At 42.2% G+C, this 19,281-nt stretch overlaps 9 protein-coding genes across 9 annotated transcripts; 6 read left to right on the top strand and 3 right to left on the bottom strand.

Moving 5' to 3' along the window:
- Positions 1-148: 148 nt before the first annotated feature.
- On the top strand, positions 149-2,337 carry EAF01_010605 (uncharacterized protein; the record flags this gene model as incomplete). The annotated part of the gene is made up of 9 exons (XM_038918862.1): positions 149-197; positions 247-287; positions 353-417; positions 487-951; positions 1,018-1,518; positions 1,569-1,736; positions 1,792-1,852; positions 1,904-2,051; positions 2,099-2,337. 9 exons carry the CDS (start codon positions 149-151, stop codon positions 2,293-2,295), a joined length of 1,695 nt encoding a protein of 564 aa, XP_038765565.1. The 3' UTR covers positions 2,296-2,337.
- Positions 2,338-3,206: 869 nt separating this feature from the next.
- Positions 3,207-3,629, top strand: EAF01_010604 (uncharacterized protein; the record flags this gene model as incomplete). The annotated part of the gene is made up of 1 exon (XM_038918861.1): positions 3,207-3,629. One exon carries the CDS (start codon positions 3,207-3,209, stop codon positions 3,627-3,629), a length of 423 nt encoding a protein of 140 aa, XP_038765564.1.
- A 1,403-nt stretch (positions 3,630-5,032) lies between these two features.
- On the top strand, positions 5,033-5,517 carry EAF01_010603 (uncharacterized protein; the record flags this gene model as incomplete). Its single annotated transcript, XM_038918860.1, has 2 exons — positions 5,033-5,110; positions 5,164-5,517. 2 exons carry the CDS (start codon positions 5,033-5,035, stop codon positions 5,515-5,517), a joined length of 432 nt encoding a protein of 143 aa, XP_038765563.1.
- A 1,047-nt stretch (positions 5,518-6,564) lies between these two features.
- EAF01_010602 (uncharacterized protein) lies at positions 6,565-7,842 on the top strand (the record flags this gene model as incomplete). The annotated part of the gene is made up of 1 exon (XM_038918859.1): positions 6,565-7,842. The coding sequence occupies one exon, from the start codon at positions 6,565-6,567 to the stop codon at positions 7,840-7,842; it is 1,278 nt and encodes a 425-aa protein (XP_038765562.1).
- Positions 7,843-8,228: 386 nt separating this feature from the next.
- Positions 8,229-8,884, top strand: EAF01_010601 (uncharacterized protein; the record flags this gene model as incomplete). Its single annotated transcript, XM_038918858.1, has 2 exons — positions 8,229-8,503; positions 8,587-8,884. 2 exons carry the CDS (start codon positions 8,229-8,231, stop codon positions 8,882-8,884), a joined length of 573 nt encoding a protein of 190 aa, XP_038765561.1.
- A 630-nt stretch (positions 8,885-9,514) lies between these two features.
- EAF01_010600 (uncharacterized protein) lies at positions 9,515-10,696 on the top strand (the record flags this gene model as incomplete). Its single annotated transcript, XM_038918857.1, has 2 exons — positions 9,515-10,371; positions 10,456-10,696. 2 exons carry the CDS (start codon positions 9,515-9,517, stop codon positions 10,694-10,696), a joined length of 1,098 nt encoding a protein of 365 aa, XP_038765560.1.
- Positions 10,697-10,978: 282 nt separating this feature from the next.
- On the bottom strand, positions 10,979-12,083 carry EAF01_010599 (uncharacterized protein; the record flags this gene model as incomplete). Its single annotated transcript, XM_038918856.1, has 3 exons — positions 10,979-11,677; positions 11,741-11,809; positions 11,886-12,083. 3 exons carry the CDS (start codon positions 12,081-12,083, stop codon positions 10,979-10,981), a joined length of 966 nt encoding a protein of 321 aa, XP_038765559.1.
- A 2,677-nt stretch (positions 12,084-14,760) lies between these two features.
- EAF01_010598 (uncharacterized protein) lies at positions 14,761-15,102 on the bottom strand (the record flags this gene model as incomplete). Its single annotated transcript, XM_038918855.1, has 1 exon — positions 14,761-15,102. One exon carries the CDS (start codon positions 15,100-15,102, stop codon positions 14,761-14,763), a length of 342 nt encoding a protein of 113 aa, XP_038765558.1.
- A 226-nt stretch (positions 15,103-15,328) lies between these two features.
- EAF01_010597 (uncharacterized protein) lies at positions 15,329-18,891 on the bottom strand (the record flags this gene model as incomplete). Its single annotated transcript, XM_038918854.1, has 7 exons — positions 18,143-18,891; positions 17,983-18,095; positions 17,759-17,929; positions 17,682-17,706; positions 17,568-17,614; positions 16,990-17,515; positions 15,329-16,940 (listed from the first exon to the last, which is right to left on the bottom strand). The coding sequence occupies exons 1-7, from the start codon at positions 18,556-18,558 to the stop codon at positions 15,329-15,331; spliced, it is 2,910 nt and encodes a 969-aa protein (XP_038765557.1). The 5' UTR covers positions 18,559-18,891.
- Between the last annotated feature and the right edge of the window lie 390 nt (positions 18,892-19,281).

The raw sequence follows: 19,281 nt of genomic DNA, 5'->3' as shown, positions 1-19,281 counted from the left end.
AATACGAAGGGGCTGATCAGCCCTTCATAATAGATCCCGCAGAGCCTCAAATCAATGGATTATCAGGAGTCTTAGAGGCCAACATTTCGCTCAAATAGTACCACTATCGTGCCTACTCTTGCTATCACTTTTTATTTATCTTGTAAGCATGTCGGATTTGAGCGATAAATTGGAAGTACTGATTGCAGTGGACTTTGGTACGTAGATCTTCTGTATTTGACCGATGAAGTCAGCTAACTCCACAAGGGACTACATTTTCTGGTCTTTGTTGGGCTCTAAAAGATAAGGTATGCATGTCATGGGTGAAAATGCTAGCCAAGAAGACATATTAGGCTAACGTTTTGATTTCTAGCCCAACGATCACAATCTAGTCCAAAACTGGCCTGGAGATGGTGCTAGCCACAATAAAGCCCCAACGTGAGTAACTTCGTAACTCAGAGCACTCAACTTCTGATTGTGAATCATAAGCTAAGAATCTTTTCAAAGAACACTACTTTACCGCCCCGAGTATCTGTGGGGCTACCAAATTAGAGGAAATGACCCCAGATATGAGTGGTTTAAGCTTGGTCTTCACCCGAGTGGTGAAGGCAAAGGTCTTGCAAAGGATTATCCGAGTACCAACTCCTTGATCGCACGTTCCACAGATGATAAGGAGGGAGTGGTAATCCATTACTTGAGAAGTTTGAGGATTCATTCCGAAACAAATATGGCTAACACGTACGGTCCATCGGTGTTCTCAAGAATATCAATAGAATATATCATTACCGTCCCTGCTGTTTGGGATGATAAGGCTCAAGGCCGAACCCAGGAGTGTGCAAAACAAGCTGGAATGGGTGATCATGTACAAATCATAACAGAGCCTGAAGCTGCGGGTATTTATGCTTTAACTAATATGCCAACGACGTTTTTGAAGAAAAATGAGACGTTCATTCTCTGTGATGCTGGTGGGGGGTAAGTCGGCACTATTCGTCTCCTTGTCAGCGCAACAACTGTCAAGCTAACAGTCGAATTTCTCAGAACCGTGGATTTGGTTTCTTACACCATCTCAAAACTGCAACCGGTACCCAGACTCCGCGAAGCTGCGCGTGGAGAGGGTGGACTTTGTGGGAGCATATTTCTCAACCGAATTTTCGCCAAACACCTATCTGACAAGTTCGCCAATTACCCAGATTGGGATGAAGAATACCAAACTGATGCTCTGAAGTTTTTCGAAGATGATATCAAGAAAAATTTCGATGGAGACATAAGCCAACATTTTTTCATTCCCGCTCGTGGCTTGAATAAACCAGAATTGGGTATTCACCGAAACAAGCTCAGACTGTCAGGAGAAGAAATCAAAAACGTCTTTGAGCCCGTGATTCAAGATGTTATATCATTGGTGATAACACAGATTCGTAAAACTGCTAGACCTGTTACTGCCGTTCTTATGGCTGGTGGATTTGGCTCGAGTGAGTATTTGCGCACTAGAATTCAAGATGTCGTTGGCACGAGTATTGAAGTGAGAAGGGTAGCAAATGGGTATGTCTACTACTTGACAATTAAATCATGAAAAAGCTGACCTTGTGTAGCGATACGGCGATTGTCAAAGGAGCTTTGATCAGTGGGCTTTCGAAGAAGGATCCTGGACATCCTTATGCCATCGGAAGTTTCGGAATTGACTCGAGAGTAGCTCGCAGGCATTATGGTACCATGGCCTATGATACTTTCATTCCAGGTGTGCATGACGAAAACTTGAAGTTTGTCCCCGGAATTCCAACCATCTTTCCAGAGTGCTGATTAGAAAATTTCTAGGGAACCAAGCCCTTACTCATCTGGCTATGTTGTGCCATGTATGCAGTGGTTTATTCAAAAGGTATGTCATTTTTTTCGATGACAATCTGATAACTTCTCATTTTGATCGTAGAACACAAACGTCGAAGACACAAAACCAGTCGTGACACAACAGCCATTCTTCTGGGAGAAGCCTGTCCTAGACGGAAGCCCAACATTTATAGAAACAAGGATACTTGTCAGTGAAAAAGATCAAGCACCAGTGCATCTGGACAGGAAACGTGAGGACCTACTCTTCCACTCCTGAGTAAGGCTAATCATATTCTAGATGTTTCCGAGCTCGTTAAAATCCACGCAGATATTAGCGGCATACCAGCAGATAGTTTTCCTAGAAAGACCGGAGTTGGTCACCAGGCGTTCTATCGAATCCCTTACAAAATAGAGACGGCTATTCATTCCGGAAGCATCACATTTGCTTTATTATATGGTGATCAGCGATATGAAGCTACGAAAGAATTTTTGTAGAGATTTGCTTAATTTTCTTCATTTCGTGGTTCGCGGCTGGGAGTGATCTGTGGAAAATGGGTATATGTTTGAATTGATGTAAGCATATGGATCATCGCCATCAAGTAAAGGGTTGAAAAGGTCTTGCGAATATAATTAAGTTGAACAAATTCTCGAGCTTTTAATAGAAAAATGAACATGAGTGAGAAATTCTCGTTACCTCAAGGCGAAGCCAAAGAGTCAAAAAGCGATATAGTGGCTGGCGGGATGTTGCTTCAAAAAAGTAATATTTGTATGTTGTCCAGCCGCTCGAGTTATGAATTTGTACTCCCACGGAACCATTTCAGAAATATGATAGGTCCTAAAGTTTTTGGTTCTCCGAAGGGCGTTACCATGATCCTGGGAAGACTACCCTGGTGTTACCCCTTATGCAAGGCTTTGTCATCTAGCTGAAGGAATTGTTTTTGTTTACATCTTGAATAGCTAGCTTCTCGAAATTTAGTTTATTTTCTGATGTTGACATAATTGTCCATTGTTGGCTCCGATCATCGATATTCTCGAATCATCTCGGTTTTGTATACTTATACGAAAATTATATAAAATCATCGATAATCGAAACCTCAAATTGAAATTGTTCGCAGTATTGCCAAAGCTTGCGGATTGTTGATCAGCATTTCTACTGATGTCAAGAACAGTGCTCAATCACTTGGTGTTGAGGTACTTCTTCAATCGTATGAACAAAAATGCATTCCACTTGGAAATTTCTATTTCTTAGTATTTTATCTGACAGTTTCTTTCAGTCGCTCCGAGCTAATCACACATCGAGTCCTCTCTCGAGTCCTCGAAAAAAAAAACAGCCCTTCGCATCACCCTCACATACCCGACTTACAAACTCCAGCCGAATCCCGTACCACTCCTCACAAATCACAAAAATGAAAGAGAACGATGCGATAGCTCTCATAGTGATTCTCCTCGTATTCGCATTAATACTCGTTGCATTTTTTATATTTAGACTTTCGAGGAGAACAGTTTTTTATAGTGATTATTCTTCGAGTTCAGTGTCGGAATCGGAATCGAATTCCACAAGTTCACCACGACCTCCTCTGCCGCCACCGGGGATAGGAAGACCGGTTATTGGTGGAGCAGGAAGAGGTAGACCTGTTGTGGGAGTGGGAGGAGCGGGAAGACCTGTTGTTGGGGGTCCTGGACCTCCACCAGGGGTTGGGCCAGGAAGACCAGTAGTGGGAGGGAGCATGGGAGGGAGCATGGGAGGGAGCATGGGAGGATGGTTTGGTGGGGGAAGACCGGTTGCTGGAGCTGGAGGAGGTGGAAGACCTGTTGTTGGGGACGATTGAGAAGTTTATTTTGGGATGCTTTGTGATTTGAGATATGATACCATGTATATGTATATAGAGTTTTGCTTGGGATTTGGAATGGAATTGGAATTTTGTTACCAGAAGTGAACTTTGCGATTAGTTAATTTGTAAAAAAAGCAGTCAGCTCCCAGAACGAAGAACTTATCGCTACGAAGGTCCAACAGTCTGTATTCGTAGGTTTGTAGTATCATGTGCTCGGCATTCAGGAAATACTTGTAAGAAGTGAAATAACAAGGACAGTGTAGTCTTTCAAAATGTTTGATATCAAACGCTGGTTTGCAGGTTAACTTGTGTAACCATCATCTTGACATGTTGAATGCTTTTCGAAGTCCTATCTATAATAAATGAGGGTTCAATAGCGGATCTAGATGAAATTAGACCCTTCGGAAAGCTTACCTTAAATACCTATGTAACTTAACTTGAGTGGCTGTGTTCAGTGTTTGCTTACATAATACTCCCACAAGCGCACCAATCACAGAACTACCCGAACATCGAAAGTTTTCACTCATCCCACCTTTGCGCTTTATTAAATATAGTTTAAAACGGCGACAATTTATTCATCAAACGGATCTAATCTGTTCAAAGGTGAGATGGCCGAGTTGGTCTAAGGCGCCAGGTTAAGGTATTCAACTCTTATCTAAAGAATGTTACAGTCTCCTGGTCTAGTAATAGGCGTGGGTTCGAATCCCACTCTCATCACCAGTCTTTTGCCATTGTATTCTTTTTTTGTCAAATTTTTGGGAAAGCCATCTTTTTCAATGTCGAAATTCGATCGGAATTCCACCCTGCAGGGACTTCTTCCATATCTTTTGACTCCGAGCGAGGGGGACTAGAGTGAACCTAAGGGCTCGACCCCTCTATCATATCCACTCAATTTCACGTGGAATAACGGATAAAACGTTCCCGAAACATGCTTGAGGGAAAATGAACGAATCATGAAACATACTTGGGTGAGACACCCTAGGTACTGATTATCAAGTAACACAGCGCGTAGTTGTAGCCTATTGCGATCTGACGTTTGACATTTGACATATATCTTGGAATAAATATAGATATAGATATGGATTTGGTAACTGTTTTTCTGTATTTTGAGATGAATGGTGACTTGTATCTCACCGTTTTTGTAGAATGGTTTTGTGATTAATAATGTTGACGATCCATCCAGACGATCATACCATCACGGCGAAGTTTTAACGTCATTACAATATATATAGAACAGAACCACATATTATCATGAAACACGCAATAAAGCAGGTACACGTTACCTGGTACATCAGACGGTCGAGTCTTTTCGTTTTAAGTAGATTTGATATCTATAAGAAACACTTCTCCGTCTTTCTGTTGCTGAATTTTCATTCTTCTAGTAAGACAAGAACGCAACCATGTATTTTCCGATTTCCAGATTGACTATACTTGCTGTCGCGGCTCTTTTTACATCTTCTATTGCAGTTGATATAGAGGTAAATATAAATTGCCATTTACATTCCGAAAATTATTAACAAACTCTCGCTAGGCCAGGCAGACTCCTTCTTCAGATGCAGTTCCAACGTCTACTCCAGCCCCAACACCCACCGCAAAAACTACCCTCAATGCCTCTCAATCCGCATCTCAATCAATGGAAATCCAAGCCGCACTCGCTTCTTATGCCTCCTCTCTTTCTGTAGCCTCAGTATCAGCTGTGGAGGCTGGATCAACGGTAGCTTCGTTACCGGGCTATACACTTGCTGCTTCGGCGGTTGGTCCCGGATCTTCAAATGCTGCAAAAGCCGCTACAGGGAACTCAGGCTCCGGGAGAGGTGTAAAGGTGGATATGGTGTGGGTTAATGTTGGAGTTGGATTGGTGGTTTGTGTGGTGGGGTTGTTGTAAGGGGAATATTTTGTGGAAGGTTGGGGATGAAAGGAGATCTACCAGATCCTCACTGTCAAACATTGAGTAAAGCGTAGAAGGGGTGGAGGCTTTTCAATCATCCTTTGCTATTTCACTTAAGTTGAAGTTCGTGTGGGATGTTCAGATTATTTGGAAGATGAAAAAGTCAAACTATGGCTCAAACATCGAAGATTGTCAGTATGGTCAATGATCATCTGATAATCGAGTTCGGAAGTCGCTCAGCACTAAAAATTGTCGCGTGGGATATACAAGGCCGACGACATGGGACATGGTTGTCGTCACAGTTTTGGCTATGCACGCAAACATCTAATTTGTTGGCAAAAGTATGATGGGTATGGACAAAAGTCGTGTTTTTTTGCCTAATGGCCGGATCAAAGTGAATGCGGGTACATTCATACGGATTGGATGATGAATTTATGAAGTTATACGAATGGGTTGTTGGTAGATCACATAATTTATTGTGAAATGAATAGGATGTTACAGGACAGATGTCATATGTTCATCGCTAAATAGAAAGTCGAGTGAGGCAAGAAGAGAAAGCAAAGTTGCTCTTTCCGCTTCATTCAGAATAGAAATCGAATAAACTAGCTATTGCAAATCTTCCTTCCCCTTCTGTTTCCATATAAACTTGGGTACACATTCGTTTCCTCTCCTAAACTTTCATCTCTCTATCTTACATACCATAAAAACTCATGATCTAATTCTCTTTTGGATTTCCCTTCACTCTTATTTCTAAATACAAAATTCATTGATCCGTCTCATTCGCTTATTTCCAACTCTCCAAATCAGGAGATTTCAAGCCTCGTCTGGATACCATTACCTGTCTTTGACATTCATTTTTGTATCATACGTGTCATAAAATTCTAGATGTATAAAGATATTATTCTTGCTTTTATGATCGGCTTCATTCGTGCATCCATCGTCGTCTATATCCTTTACTGCATTTTCACTCCACTGTATGATTATATTGTTGAAATCACTCGTCGTTTTTGACTGCCATACTTCTCTAACCAGAGGAGTGCAGTCATGTCGATGCCAATTAAAATCTTTTTGGCCGAAAAGTCTTTAGAAAAGGAGCTTCGGTGTATTTATGGCAAATTGATCCAGGATGATGAAGATTTTCGAGCAACCTATCTCTATGTCTTAACTGGACGCGGAGCTTCACCGGCAGATCACCCGGCTGCCTGGAGGCAGCCGAGATTAAGATCAGTGAGCTCTCTCAGTCAGGTAATTTATAACATTCTATCTTCCAATAGCTGTTTGCATTACTCATCGTCGCTTTGTCAGTCAACCTCATCCCACATATTCATAGGCTCATACATCGGTCACAACACTGATCTCATCAATGAGGTTCCATTTACTCCACCTCGTTTTGATCTCATTGATATGAGAACGAATTTACCGATACCCGCAATTAACATGACGAAGTTTCTATACTTTCGCTACCATTATTTGCCCGCCAAAGAACTCAGAGCAACCTCTCCTCCTCGTGTTGGAAAAAGGCCCTACCACCGAGTTTTCGAGAACTACAAAAGATCAATGGAAATGTTTGTGAACGACATCGGAGAACGAACGATAGAACGAGCCCGAGCAATCACATCTATGATTGTGCTGGGAAATATTATGAGCGAAGAGTTTAAACGAAGATGTAGATCGATAGCGAATCACTTCCAATTGGAGACATTCTTCTACAACTCCGTGACCGATGACCAATTGTACTACGTCTTCAGTGATTTTTGGTCAGCTATCGACTTTAGGGCCCTTCAAGTTAGCGATAAGCTTCCAGATTCTCCTAGAGAGGAAGATAAATGGCGTTTTCAATTAAGAAGGTTTACCAAAGTGACGTTTGCTTGTTTAGCACGCGATTACTTCAAATACTGCTTGCAGGTGACAAGGGTAAAGAAGGGTCATAATCGACATGATTCAAAGCAACCGTGCGAACGTGAGGAGAAGGTTAATGAGGAGAAGGCCATTTACGAACGATTGTGCCGGAACCTGAGGGACTATCCTGCTAGAAATGATAAAAATGAAATTGTCAGACATTTACACCGAGAGACTCTTGCGCCTCCCGACAAAGATACACAGCTCATTACAGAGCCACCCGGAATCGAGATACAAGACGGTCACATTCCAGGCACTGGGACGATTTTCTTCGATGTAGAGAAAGAGAGAAAACGCTTTAATACGGGTTTGAAGAAAGTGGCGCACGAGTGGCAGAAACCGCCAGCGTTGGTGCTTTTAAAGGACGCTCTGAATTTCCATGCTACGCGGGATTTTCTCGTTGACTGCAATCCACCTATGTAATCATATTCACAAGGATGAAAATTAGCAGCTCTGAAAGCCACAGCCTTAAAAGCAGGAAATAGTTTATATAGAACTGCCAGGAATTATAGACCATAGCGAGAGAGCATATTGTTTGTCTCTCATTAGCAAAGTATATAAAGCATTTTTGACTGATCTTTTGAAGCGAGCCTCAACTCTCCATCGATGGTTATGTTCTAGAGACTAGATGATTGAGCAGGGCGGCAGAATCATTGTTGACTATCTAGGTACTCTGGAGGCATTGAAATTATTATGAGGCGTGATGAATGAAGATGATAGCCCCATATAAACACCTAGATAGCCAATCATTAATGGATTAATTAGACTTGCTTACTATTTTCCCCTTTTAGCTCGCCGCAGTACGACCAATGCAGAGGTTAACCAATAGGAGCTCATATCTCGCCTGGGCTGGAATCTATTGTGGGTCAACGCGGCGCATGGCTCATGACAATGGAGGGCCTCCAAATTTGAATGGGATACAAAACTACCTTGTCTGTCAGACCTCATTCCATAAAACTTTCTCTTCATTTTCGTGTTCACCTAACTTATCTCCCCTTTACTGTCGCTTGAAACGTCTAAAGCAAAACCAAAGATTTTGGCCTTGCTGCCCCCATACTTATTTCCCTTCCAAGTTAATCACATCGTGAGTTTTACATTGTTCCTCAAGAATTAAAGATGCCTTAAATGGTTACCTTGAATAGTTTTATGTATCCTAACTCCTCGCAGTACTATTGATATGGAAGGCTTTAGCCCAGGAGTTTTTGGTTATAAACCAGCTCCATCCATCCGGCCTGACTTTGATGAAGGTGACGCGCTTACTTGGGTCCTAGGACTGAGTAGCGCCTTTTCTTCATTCGCAAAGAATCCAATGGTTCATGTCGAGGGCATCAAGATGGCAAAGTTCGATTTGGACAGCGCTGTCTTCACTTCAGAGCGGATGATTCGTCTACCAGATGATGACGTTCAAAGCCTTTGCATTAACTGTTTTCCCGATTGGAGCGCGCGGGGGGATACCGCTTTATAACTTCTCCAACTTCTTCGATAGCCGCGGGCACTGTCATATCAATATGTAGCTCCCAGAGCTATCATTTCCCGACTATTCTTTTATTCGCTAAATTTCCTTTTACGGTCCTGGTTTTATGTTTCAGTACTTTCTCTTCGACCCCGGGAGCCTTGCTCTCCGACAGATTGTCGCCTAAAGGTGGTACACCGTCGACTTCCTCGAAAGAAACCAACGACTTTTTATTTCATTCACCACATTTTGTTTTTGTTTTCACCGGAATTCATACCTCGAAGCGAGTGTATCAGCATCTAATACTCCTCGGTGATTTTAAACGAGTCACCTGGGAGTATCGAACTTGTCGATGTCACAGGAATGATCAATGTCATAGCCATTATCATCCTCAGTTTTCGCAATCAACCTTGCGCTTTGGCCGCGAGTTACTGCAAAGATTTGACATCCTCATTATGGACGGGTTTGACAACAATTCGATGGTTCTTTTGGACATGACCGATGTACGTCTTAAAACTGCATATTTGACCGATAAACTCATTTCAAAATCGCTTGCTCCGTCTGCACATCTTTTAAAAGGCCGACAAGCTGTCCAAAACGAACAAAGTACAACCATCGACAGAGACCCCCATATTACCAATCATGGATGACACAGAGAGCAGCTCAAACTCGCCGTCTTGGCCTCAAAATGCCGACCGAATTCCATACGCCTACACTGAATTCGCATGGGGGGCTGACATAGACATAAACGCTATTGGTTTGGAGTGGAATCAAGACTGGCTGGATGGGACTTCATTAAACTCCGAGTCATCGCAGACCACTTCCAATGCTAATGGAGATAACTTACAATACCCATCAGAGACTAACTTTGGTGGAGAATGCTATAATAGTGGCGTTTATGCTGCGAACGAGCTAGGAGTGCTGTCTGTACCAAACTGGAACAATTCGAATGGGACATTGGACTTAGCAAATTTGGACGATCTCGATAACCTCTTATCCATATCACCTATGGATATGGACGAAATTATTACAAATTCACTGTCATCAATCGATTATTCCATTGGTCCAATTCTTCAGATCACCAGTACCGAACTTCTCGCCAACGATATTCATTGCGATCCATTCTCAGAGACTTCCAACCACTCGGAGGCCCAACAAGCTTATGAGTCTTATCCCATCGACTGGGCCACTAACCCACCGATACTAGACAATACTGTCTGGGATCCAATGCAATCTTCGCTATATATAAGTTCGTCCACTGGAGTTCACCTCCCCTCAATATCTTCCACCACACTATCTCCTATTTCAAGCAACTCTGAAATCATGTCATCCCCCACACAATATTCCAACACCAACACTTCCATCTCAACATCTCGAACCAACTCCAACTCAACTACACCCTCAAGTGATCGCTCCACATCCAATTCACCACCAAGTACCCAGAATGAATACACGTGCATAATTTGCTCCAAAATATTTTCTAAGCGATTCGAATTCAAGTATGTCCTTTCATCTATATTCTCACTCCAGATCTTCCATCTCCATTCCTCTCCGCTCCAAATACTCACTAACTACTCCTCCAGTAAACACAAACCCCTCCACACCCTTCCTCATGCCTGCACACTCTGTCCGCACCGCACAGCCCGACGCAGAGATATGACGCGCCACATCGCAGCCAAGCACAAGGACGTCGGTTCCTCGGGCTCTGAGTCGGTGTCAAAACCTATTTGTCCTATGGAGGATTGCAAAAAGGGGTTTGCGAGATCGGATCATTTGCTTAGACACTTGAGGAGAAAGCATCCTGGATATGAGTTGAGATCTTGAGGTTTCCGTTTCTTTTTTGTTCGTTTACTGAGGTATGATTTAGCATGGCGTTAAAAAATATCTTTGGGTGCAAGTAAACAAAGGGATAAAAGGAAACAAATTATATTATTTAAAAACCTAAAAGCTTAGCTGCATGAATTGATGTCACTAGTCACTCGTCGCATGCATGTGCCACACCTCTACCGAGCCGCGAGCCGCAATCCTCAAACACTTAAGAGAATAAAACATTACTCATATTCATATGAAGTCGTAATTAAAAAACAGCTATCTAATATTACACATTTAAATCCCCAGCATAACCCCCAACCCCAGCGCAGCGGGCACCGCAAAATTTGTAATTTGCGCCTGAAATCTATCCGCCCCCCCTTTACTCGTACTCGTTGCTGTCGGACTCGCCGTCCTACTACTACTCACCCCTATACTCATATCAATATCCTTCATCTGCAACTCCACCGGCTCGCTCGCATGAACCGTCTCGGATCCAAATTGTATCAGTCCGAGATACATATCATTCGTAATATTTCCAATCGAGACCAATTCTTTGACAAGCTCAAAAACATCCGCATTGATCGATTCCTGATATACAGTTGGAACCCACGAAAACACGGCTTGTTTTTGTCCTTGCTGATTGCGTCCGGTGAATAATTGATAAGTGATGCCAGATAGATTGTACTCCGGAGCGCCGGTAGGAGGATCGTAGTATCCGATTGGCCAGACGCCGCCCCAAACGGATTGCCAGACCATGACTTCGTGTGTGGCTAGGGATGCGTTGGTTGAGGAGACGTTATTCGCGTCGAGGAACATGTCGAGGGCAATGTCGGCTTTGCAGGCGATGGCACTGAGGGCAGTGGTCATATTTGAAGCGGTGGGTGAGGCGACGGGGAAGACGGACCAGCTGCCGCTGAGGTGGAAGGAGTCGACGTTGCTCACTGTCGTGGGGAGTTGGATGGATTGGTAGCCGACGTTGGGATAGGCGTGGACCTGAGGAAAGTTAGGGTTGAAGTTCTCAGAGTGGCGATGAGCTTAGATGGGATGGGAACATACATATTCGATATTCTTTTCCCACATCCAGGTCGCATTAAAACTTGCGCCATTGTCATCTGCCAAAAGAACCTATGAGAAGCCAAAATTAATCTCAAATTCCCGCAACATTCAATCGCAAACTTCGGATTGGAGATCCAAAACATACAGTCATATTCTGACTTCCACTCCCATCATCCCCCCATTTATTCGACCCATACAAATAAGCCCCGGAATCCGTCAACGCACCACCATACTGTTCATTCAAATCCTGATACTTCGATGACTTCGCACTTGCATTCCTCGACTGTAACGACAAACACCAAAACCACAGTCCCCATAAGGGAATACTCTGACGTTTGAACATGTGAAAAGAATAAAGGGTTACAAGTTGTGGAGTTTTACGGGGGGGGAACTGCATATCAAATGTATTTATTCCAAAAGCCCAACCTCGTGAGATCCATATTTTCAGGTGGATCGATACGAGGTTGTTCGACCGTACACGCAATTTTGTTTGCTATGGCCAACATCATCTTCCTTGAAAATATCGATATCCGAAATTGAAGGTGGGCCATAAGCATCAAGGGTCGTGTTTAGGAATTCTGAAAAAAAAAAGCCAAGTTGAGGATCATTTCTCCATGATGTCCTGTCATGCATTTAAGCTTCGTTTACGAGCCAAGAGAATCAATACATAAGAAGAAGAATCTTCGAAATAAGATTCTTTGAATACCCGTTGGATTGAGGGTTTTCTCTTCTAGGATAGTCAAGCTCTTAATATCTACGAAGTACTTCGTGTTGATGTCGATCGATGTAAAAATAGATTTCAAACTACAATGGTTGAGGGGGTAAGTAATGTAAAACGCACCTAAATGTGTCCTCATTTTAGGCCTTTGAACAAATCAAATCACATTATTGATTGAAAACTTATATGGTAAAATCTATCTGGTGGAAGTTTTGTAAAAGTTATATTTTATCCAAAATCTTTACACTTTTTTTTCAACATTATTACTTTTAATTGGAATTTGAATTCGAATCTCTATTATCCTCTAAATTATTAGTTACGGTTAGGAAATGTGGTCCGTGCGAGAATAAGAATTATTTAGCTTGAATTTAAGGTTAAAAATTATTAAAATAGTAACAATCGAAAGGTAAATTATAGATTTATATATTTTATTTTTGAGAAAAATTATTAAATGTTTTTAAACCCTATTAAATTTCATTTTCAAAACAAATATAATTTATGATTTCAAAACAAATATAATTTATGATTTCAAAACCTCTCAGATCATATTACTTTGATTCGCTGATAAAGCATTGTAAGCGGACCCGGCCGTCACTAGCGGCTTAGAGGATAAGTCTAATTAGAATCTATAAAAAGCTTTAAAAACTTTAAATGTTATGAAATTCTTAAAGTTAATAAAAAGCAAGTAAAAGCTTCAATTAATGAATTTTGAAAAGGAATAGTTTATTATCTATTCAATTCGTTTAAAGCAATAATAAATTCTATAAATATGAAAAGCTTTTAGTAAGAGTAAGATTTATATCGCTTGCTCATATAGTCTTTGTAGTACAAAGTATTGCCCTGAGAACTTCGGATGCTCGGGACTCAACGGTCACTAATGTATTTATTGATAAACCCGTTTGGTCCCACCTTTTGCTCAGGAGTAAAGTCGGTAGAAGTCGTTCGCACGAGAGACAGGAAAGATTTGTCTTGGGCACGTGCACGGATTTGTGAGACGTGAATTTGAAGATAACTTTTGCATCATTGCTTCAAAAGCTTCAAACCTTTATAGAAGTACTCGTTATGAATCAAGTGATCGGATTTGGGGTTTTATCGAAATCAAACGATATTAGGATTTAATTTTCTCACTTTGATGAAGTCTTACGAATCCGTACACCCATTGTTGGTGCTCTAGTATTTGAATCGATAGATTGCGTGAATATAACTCCAAGACTTTATACTAAAGGAGAAGCAGAAAATCGACTGTATTTCTAAGCATGGCATGCATGTTGTCTATTTTTCAAAAAATTCCGTACAACCGGGGAGTTTGATCCATCATTGTTTCTCGAAATCTTAAGACGACCAACTACCTGTCCGCTAGCTGATCTTCATCCCTCATTCTATATTATACCAGTGTGTCTGGAAGAGTTTCGATTCCCAACCTACAACCGAGTCGCAGATAATCAGAGATTTCGTCCATAGCATTCATGAATAGTGCTTAGCTGCGGCTGCTGAATCGAACGGCTTACTCTCCAAGCTTTGAGGTAGATTGGCTTGATTTGGGACGGAAAGCAAGGTCTTGAGATGTTGATAATGGGGGAAGTTGACCAGAATCTGAGATGTCAGATTCATCGCCGTTGAATAAACCCTTGTCAAGAGATTCGTTGGTGCAATATTCGCTATATTGATATCCTGTCCAAGAGCCATCGTCACCTTGCCCAAGCAATAAATCGACGATATCAGAACGACCAATAATACCGGCGAGATCCTCTGCAGTATGCCCGTAATCGTCTTTTGGGGAAGTATCGGCACCAGCAGAAAGCAGTGCCCACACAGCTTCTTCATTCCCTAGACAGCAGGCCAGATGCAAGTAGGTCTGCCTGTGGCTGAGATGAGCTTCTATATTTGCGCCCGAGATAAGTAAAGCAAACATGGCACGCAAATTCTTAGATCGAATGGCGATGGCAAGTGGTGTGAAATCCTGGTGATTACGGATTTCTAAGTCGGGATGATGTGCTAACAATAATTGTAGCCTCCCAAAATCTGCTGGGTCGTGGCTGTCTGATAGTAAATGTAGATCCGAATGTTTCTTTCCATCTATGGCTGAAGGCCCATGTCTTTCTTCCAGAGGTCTATTCGAGGGTTCATTTTCAGTCTTGGCCACTGAAGTCGCACGTTCCGATTGTTTCACAACGTATAAGCCATCATCTTGATTTTCTACAACCGGTAAAGAGCTATGGATGTCTTTTGGGGTGGAAGATGTGTTTTTTTCAATCACGCTTACGATCGATGGGCCGTTATCGCCATATCCTTTCTCTTTGATCTAGATGCCAGCTTCGTGTTCAGCCTCTCCAAACGATCCGACATCGCTGCTTCCTTCATCGCTACTCCATTCATCAAACACCGAAATAAAATCTATCTGTGTCTCAACTCCGAAGTGCTGCCTGAATAGCCACTTCATGTAACCCGCAGTAAAATGACGAGCCGAAAAATTCTGCAGAAGTTTCTCGTGTTTGTCTTCTTCCTTGGCCAAGCGGCCAAAGATATAAGCCATCTTACTGGGTGAGTGTGCTGCCGCATGAAGTAACTTTCTAGGTAGGCCAAAGATGTTGTTACACGCGGTTAAAATGTCACCCAGCTGCCATAATTCATCGAAGCTCGACATTTTGTAATCTCGGCGACGTATCAGTAACTATATCGGCGTGATGCTTAAGTCATTCCAGACAGTCAGACTTGCTCCATGTTGCAAAAGGGCTTTCTGAGATTACCGTCAACGCCGGTCCATCAGCAAAGGCTGCTTGAAGTTGAAGAATTGTGTGAATAATGGTGTCCCCTTCTTCATTTTGCCAGTTGAAATCTAACACAATGTTGTCGTTCATCAATCTATTGATCTAAAAAATGTATTGGCTTATTTGGGGCACACCACATAATGGTACCTCTGAGAACATCCTTTCCAGCGAGTTTGGCGAATTCATTCTGGAAATTCGAAAAAAATCCAATGCTAAATTGCGGAGTTGAGTCACACAATCCCCGGAATGCGCCGGTAAAATAGGATGCGTACCTATCCCGTGATGCCGTGATATTCCAAGAAATTTAATATCGAGAAAAGGTTCAAGAATCGACGGCGGGTAATTCGAGATCGCTAAACAATCATAAACAATAGCGAAAAATAATGGGAATGTATCCGTTGCGAAATGTGCGAAATTTGTTCGTGCCCCCCATGCTAGTAATTCGACGAATAGGCTAGCATTATTATAATGTATTCCTCTTTCTGGATAATAGCCAATCATGTTTCTTTCTCTGAAAATGCCTCGAAGAAATGCAAACAGACTCTCAACGGAAAAGGTCGGATTCTTGTCAAATATGACTTGGAATAGATCAGCATCCGACTCGCCATGACACTCTGCGAATGTAGATGAGTGTCGAAAGAGGAGTTTTATGACATCGATATTGTCGAGAGCTGCACCGGCCATGATCAAATGTTTAATAACCTTCTTCCTTGAATCCCATTTCCAGTGTTCATGATATACAAGGTCATGGTCACATAACAGCTGTGCGTCCTCATATATTGCGTTATTGCACAGTATCGCACACTCAAGTGGATTGCCAAAAACGCTTGGGGCATTTAAATCAGCTCCACGATCGATGAGAGAGTTGCAAATATCAGGCAAAGCCACCATAGCAGCCCAGTGAAGGGCAGAAGGTCTTGATGACCCTATCACGCAATTCAGGTGATCTGCTGGTAGAAAATCATCGAAATTTAACAATCCAGTGCACTTGCAAGAACCTGACATTGTATAATGATAGTAGCCAAATGTCCACAGTCTGTAACTGCTTCTCGTTTCATCAAAAAGAAGTATGACTTCATTTGAAATTTCACTCCATGAACTTCGATGAACATGCACAGACCAGAATTCAAGAACATATTTCATGAACGAGTAGTTGTCTTCGAATTCCTTCCAGAATTTATTGAAATCTGTCAACTCCTGCTTGAAACCCGTCACTGGCAGTGGCAAACCATCGAATTCCGAAAGACTTAAGAAGTCACAACATATTCTCACAATCTCAGCATGATCCCCTGAAAGTCTGTACTGTGAAATACCTGGACCACATTCTTCGGAAAGGCTCAAGAGGTATTCTTTCACTGTGAAGTGTGCAAGTTCGAGCTCATCCGATTGAGACTTTTGGCGAATGAGACTACTACACCAGTTAAGGAGTTCGTCCAATGTAGTCATATTTTCCCTCTCGAAAGTCTCATCACCAGGTCTTACTGCAAGTGCTTGGAGCAGTTGTGTTATCATTAGCGGCCTTTGGGCGTATACCACCCAAAGAAGTGTATGCCTGACAAGGGTTTGATTCTCTTTACTGCTTCGATTGACCCTGTCAAGAATACGTTCATATGATTTGGGCAGATCTGGGGGTAATTTGCGTAAGGCTTCACGACGATCTCTATCCGTACTGCATTCGCAAAGGTAGTCCATCTGACATGCAACCCACCAAAACCTAGATCTACTCAGCTTCACGTGTAGGATACATGGAGTATGAAACATACATGCCATCAGCGCCCTCTGTAAGCACTTTGACAATGTGGTCCTTTAGGTTATGATCTTTAATACGGAGCTTGCCGACTTTCGTTCGCTTCTCTATCTCAGAATGCACATAAAGTCGCAAGTCACCACTTTTTGCCGCAATGGAAACACGGGGATAATCTTCCAATACAATTCGAATATCCACCTCATTGCGACTCGCCAGGAGGGTTTTGATCGTTTCTGATGGCCTGTCCAATGATTCAAGAAGTCTTGTGACCTCTGCGCGATCTTCAGCCATCTCATCCAGACCATCTACTACGATACTAGTAGTGGTGAAATTTCTTGATAATTCAACGATAAATTCGCAAAAATCGTCAGTAGTGGCTGAGCCTTGAGTGTTTTCCGTCATATGGTGCTTCTCACAGAAAGCTTCCAGTTGCGTAAAAGCATGTTCATGCTGAAGAATCAGTTGTCGCGCCAAAGACCCCAGAATGGTCCGCGGATCGTGAGTCTGAGTATCCTTATAATCACAATAGAACATTGCAGTTCCTTTTCCAGAGTGTCAGTCCAAGTCCTTATCTCGGAATATGTGTCTGCATACCATGAGATGGATCCTGGCTTTGTTCAATCTCTTTTATAACAGATGCCCTATTCGCAATTCAATACTAATTTCTTTTGAATCAAATTTTGACATAAACATAGATACGCGACTTACATCAGAATTGTTTTCCCGGCTCCGGCTACGATTGTCAGAACTCATCTGAGACATTGAAGGCTAGATTGTGAACAAACGTATTCCATAGATCCATAACTTTGAATTGTCTGTAGATGCCCAATCCTCGAATTCCTTGCTCTCGGTGAACCAGACGCCTGTTCCAGGTTGTCTCAATCTAACATTCGAATTTTGCCATTTCATGACATCGATGGTACCTAAAAGATTGAGCTTCTCCCTTAGACTCTCATCTTCATCATAGTCAGCATAGATGCAAGCAGGTTCCACTGGACCAACAACTCACCCGTAGTCAACCTGCGCCATTCTACTCGAGCATCCTCCATACTGGAATTTGTGTCAGCAACGGTCTTCTTAAGTTGTTCTTGGTTGGCAAGTATCTCAATCAAGGTTGACCTGCTGAAGTTAGTTGAGCAAAAGGCGACAATGGGGCTGATATGTGTCACATTTGTTGAGTATTTAAGGCCATGATCATCGTAGATTTGTGATTCTGTATCTCTCTCAACAACTCTGAAACCACTGCTTTCTTGAATGGCCACTTGAGCTTCTGAGATGTTGACTTTACTTCTGGTATAGCTTTCTCGAGTTGGTCTGTGATTTTCTCTAGGGTTATTTGACAAGAATATAGATGTTGTATCTTGCTGGAGCTATGCACCGAAGTATCTTGCGCTTCCAGTGCCTGTGCCACATTATCGAGACTATGAAGTACACCAGAAAGGTTGTTGACTTCTTCAACAAGGCTACGAACAGATTTCTCGGCATCTTTGACATCTTTGATGTATTTGTAGCCCAGTCGAACAACAGTATCAGCCAGTGATACCAAACCAGCAATACTCGAGGCGACACCAAGAGCCTCAGCCATCTTAAGACTTCTTGGTCGGTCCTTTGGGAAATTGAGAGTATGAATTTTAATATTTCAAAAACAAGTTTGGGGACAATGATACACAGCGACACTAAAAAGGCATCGAAAGCTGCATCATATATTGAGCATATTGCTCAACACGCCGAGTCGTCAATGTTCTTATAGAACCAATTTATGGCAGACGTCTTTGCGAATGTGCTTCGCCTCATAATAATGGTTTGATACTTTCCTCTTTAGTATTTTATTGCATAATATAGCCTTGCTGTGCATGATATCGTGTGAGAGTTGGGAGTGACCAAGAAACGATTGAGCCGAAAGATTGGAAAGTTCAGTGTGTGGGAGCTGTGCAAAAAGGAAGAGCAATAATAAATGATTTGACAAGTCAGCATAGCATCCTAGAGACGATAAGGCACCTAGTTGAGCATGGGGATTACAAAAAATAGCCTTGCTTACTGCTTATCAGTCTATACAGAAAGATGTAATATACTTTGTCGTAATCCCATGCTAAAGATTACCACCACGCAGACACATCCATAATATAGATGACAAGAGACTTATTTTGAAGTACAGCTCAACGTTGAAAAAAGATATCCATTCATTATTCATAATATCAGCAATCGTGTGTATCTCTCCTTCCCATTTCCCAAACACCAGTAAAAGTCCAAATCCACGTAAGCAATCTCTCATCCCCATATGGTATTCCAAAATCCTCCCTAGCATCTC

Source organism: Botrytis porri (genome assembly GCF_014898465.1).
Source record: "Botrytis porri strain MUCL 3234 chromosome Unknown BPOR_017, whole genome shotgun sequence".
Lineage (NCBI taxonomy): Eukaryota > Fungi > Ascomycota > Leotiomycetes > Helotiales > Sclerotiniaceae > Botrytis > Botrytis porri.
Note: the sequence above shows the minus strand (reverse complement) of the source record. Positions and strands in the feature narration are given on the sequence as shown.